The 3,810-nt window shown below is 34.8% G+C and overlaps 1 protein-coding gene across 1 annotated transcript; it reads left to right on the top strand.

Annotated features, from left to right (window-relative positions):
* The first annotated feature begins 329 nt into the window (after positions 1-329).
* Positions 330-1,290, top strand: LOC143591257 (uncharacterized). Its single transcript, XM_077071518.1, has one exon. The coding sequence runs from the start codon at positions 575-577 to the stop codon at positions 1,286-1,288; it is 714 nt and encodes a 237-aa protein (XP_076927633.1). The 5' UTR covers positions 330-574; the 3' UTR covers positions 1,289-1,290.
* Positions 1,291-3,810: the final 2,520 nt, after the last annotated feature.

The raw sequence follows: 3,810 nt of genomic DNA, 5'->3' as shown, positions 1-3,810 counted from the left end.
ATTCAAAACTTCACCCTATAATTTACAAACTCTCATCACATAAATTTAGATGATGGGTTGAGAAAGCTCTTAGTGAAGCAAATAGAAGAAGAAAGCATTGGAAATCAGACCCAAAAACACGAACATGAACATGAGTTGACCAAATACACAAGCGAACACAACATGATTTAAATTGGTCGACACAACATAACACGAAAAAATATGCGTCGGGTAAAAGTTAAAAAATATAAACAACTCAACCCAAAACCCATCAACCCGATACGATTGACACTTCTAAAAAAAACTATTTATATTAAATTTGTTTAAACTTAGACTCAAGTGATGATTAAAGAAAAATAATAGTTACCATTGGAAATTGCAATATGACGCCAATGCTACACACTACACCATCCATCATCTTCACACCTTGTCTCTCACACACACTGTTGACCCTGCAAAAAGCTTACCTCACCCTGCAACTTTTGCAGCCATTAAACGAAGGGAAAGCTTCCTCCCTTTACTTATTTATCAACACCCACCCAAACCATTTCTCCTCATTCACTCTTTTAACTCACTCACTCTGGCTTTCCCTACCATGGATGTCTTCAGCCTCCTCAACTTCTGGCGCAATGCCGGCGTTGGCCACCCCATTACCACCCAACAACTCGACTTTGACTTCACCATTAACGACGATAACTCATTCTTCGACTTGGTATTTACAAATACCGATGACGTCATTTTTTCCAACAATAAGAGGAAAGTTATGCCTCTTGACTCATCCAATACCAAGTCTCCGTTTCGAGCGTTGAAGCTAGGCTTCCATTATTATAATAATAATAATAATAATAATAATAATAAGTCGAGATCAGACAAGAAGAAAATGAAACGTGAAGTTGAACTTGAACACGTTTCGATTAGCTCTCTTTTAAAATCATCAGAGCCGTCGAAGCGGTTCTCGAAAGACGTGGTTCATAAATACTTGAATCTTATTAAGCCATTGTATGTTAAGGTGTCCCGGACATCATCAGAGTTATGTTCAAGGAAGAATGGTAAACCAACGGTGTTTAAGCGGCTGGGTAAAAGCCGCTCGTCGTCGTCGTCATCCGCCGGAAAAGTTACTCCGGCGCCGGCAGCAAGGCGTTCTTCCGATTCAGATTTGCAACAAGATGGAATCCAAAGCGCTATTTTGCATTGTAAGAAATCGTACGGTTCTCCTTCAGGGTACTGTGATGTGCTGTCAAGATCTGGAAGTGCTCCGTATCAAGAGTCTTGGATATGTATTGAAGAAATGAAAAGAAGCAGTATCTAAGAAATGGCGGGAATATATTCATGTGTATTTAGTTTTAGTGTGGGTATTATAATGATAAAAGTATATTATTATTATTATTTGTGTTGAAATGAAAATTTAGAGAGATAGAAGTATGGGGTAGTAAAGTGGAAATGAGTGAAAGTATGAGGTGGTATTTTGTAAAGTGAAAGGTGATGATTGCATCAACTAATTTATGATGTGGAGATTAAAACTTAATGATGACAAAATCTTTTTTGCTTCTGTATGCTCTCCACTATATATTGTTACTTGGATTGAGTATTCTATGGAATATATTAGATTAAATATATAGTCAGGAGCGGAACCAAAAAATTCAATCATGATAACGATTAGGGGGTTTAAAGGCGATCGAGATTTTTACATATGTGACACGTATAACACTAAATTCTTTTAAGGTGTTTGGTCGACCACTTAAAGAGATAGGTTCACCCTTGGTCTACACTAGAGTTAAAAAGGAAATGGTTAAAGTTGCTTAATTCTAAACAGTTAGGAATAGAAAATGGCAGTTGAGTAGCTAGTTATTGAGAAACTAATTAGTTACCGATACAAACGGTAAGTTCAAGAATATTCGGGTACGCTTCAATGTTGATCGAATACACGTGCCATCTAATCGTCCATCTTCACTTTCAATTGATGCGGGGTGGAAGTTGATGAAGCCAGTAATCCATCTTCCTTCACACCCTCACACTACACAATCGGGTACTATTACAAACCGATTTGCCAACTTGAGGGTGGAACCGGTTTGCTAAGGGGTAGATTGTTGGAATAATCCTAACAGTCACCGGTGAAACGGGGTTGAAGTTGAGACGAAGTTAATATGGTTAAGAGTTTGAATTTGAGTTGTATAGGTGATTTATTAGAGTGATATGTTTGGGTTTTATTTACTAGATTTAATGAGTAGTAGAGTTATGAGTTTAGGTTTGATTAAGTTTAAATACCAGGTATATTCAGATTGTTTGGTGTTGACTGTTGAGTATTTGGTGAGTCATTAGTTTTTTTTTATTAACAATAATAGTAGTCAAAATCGTTCTTCTGGTTTGGTTACTTTCACGACTTATGTTCACACAGTTTTTTATTTTGCAACTGGACTTTTCAGATTTCTCAATTGTTATTGATTACCTTGTCTACTTTCATCGTTAAGTTAGGGCTGATTTTGTCTTTTGTTCTTTGTTTTCGTTACCAATTAAATCTTGGCCTATAGCGACTTGAAGCTCAACATGGTTTAGGAGACAAGGCAATATCGGCATAGCTCTGCCCCCACTTCTAGGTATCGCAAAAACTATACTTGATATTCGTATCAAGGGATTATATGTGATTTCATTAACACGCCTCATCTTCATTTTGTTTAATTCGTTTCATTCATATATACCCTCAATTAGATTTTTTGTAATGTCCAACAACTTAAATAAAATCAATTGTATTTTATAAAGCACAAGAAATCACAGTAAAAAGAAAATAAAGGAAAAGAAATGACAGTGTAGATTCTGTTTGTCACAGTGCCTCAAACTCCAAAATCATAATACTATAGAAAATTGTTGCCAAAATATTTATGAAAGCATCGTTGAATATTTGTGCTTTTACTGCCTGATTGAGACTTACCTTTTACTCTTTTTGTCTGCTGACCTTCTGTTCACCTATACAACTATACAAGTATATGTATATGCACATGTATGGTCACACGAAAGATGTAGACATACGCCTCAATTACGTACCCCACCGTATAATAAAGCCACACATCTATTTTCATAAGATAATATTTAGAGAAAAAGAGCCCTGTAAATTCTTTATAAAAATCTTAAAAACCATTCATAAATTATTTGTTTATCAACCAATTAAAATTGGGTTTACAAAAAGTTGTACTCTTGTAGTCGTCTCGTCTAATCCACTTATTTCGACACTTTACAAATTAAAGATTCGTCTTCATACGCATTAACAAGTATATCTCTTTTGAATTCTCATGTAAGTGTTTAATGTAACTGGATGAACTATAAAAATGTAATCAAAGAAGAAAAGAAAAATAAATACATAAGGGTAAATGCATCAAGCAAAGGGAAGATTAGAATCTAAGATCTTCGTAAGTCATTACCATGAAAGTTTATATATTTCTCTTTGCAACTCTCTTTTTAAGCCTTTACCGTGTTATATATGCGTTAAAGTGCATGAGATGAGGTGGTGTGTGTGGGTGACATGGTGAGCACCACGTCCCCTCTCATTCCACAAAAAGAGTCTTAGTATCTAGCATTGTCCAATAGAGATAAGCACGACATGATGCCGGCGATAAAGATTGGATATATGATTTTACTTGGTGTTTTACATTTTAGTTAAACTTATGTGTGTTTTTTATTTATTAATATTAACTAATAATACCACATCATATAAAAATTTAATCTTAAATGTTTTAATTTTATTAATATTATTTTTAGTTATCAAAAGTATTTTGAGCAATCGATGAATAATGGATATAAGATAGGCTAAAGGGTGAAAGTGATACAGGCGATAACTTG

This window comes from Bidens hawaiensis, unplaced genomic scaffold, assembly GCF_021521415.1.
Source record: "Bidens hawaiensis isolate Kalapana, Puna unplaced genomic scaffold, B.hawaiensis_p1.1 tig00001685_1, whole genome shotgun sequence".
NCBI lineage: Eukaryota > Viridiplantae > Streptophyta > Magnoliopsida > Asterales > Asteraceae > Bidens > Bidens hawaiensis.
The sequence above is the reverse complement of the archived record's forward strand: the minus strand, read 5'-3'. Positions and strand labels throughout refer to the sequence as shown.

What these genes read in the sequence shown, in the direction of transcription:
- LOC143591257 (XM_077071518.1), top strand. Translation starts at nt 575, where the DNA reads ATGGATGTCTTCAGCCTCCTCAACTTCTGGCGCAATGCCGGCGTTGGC.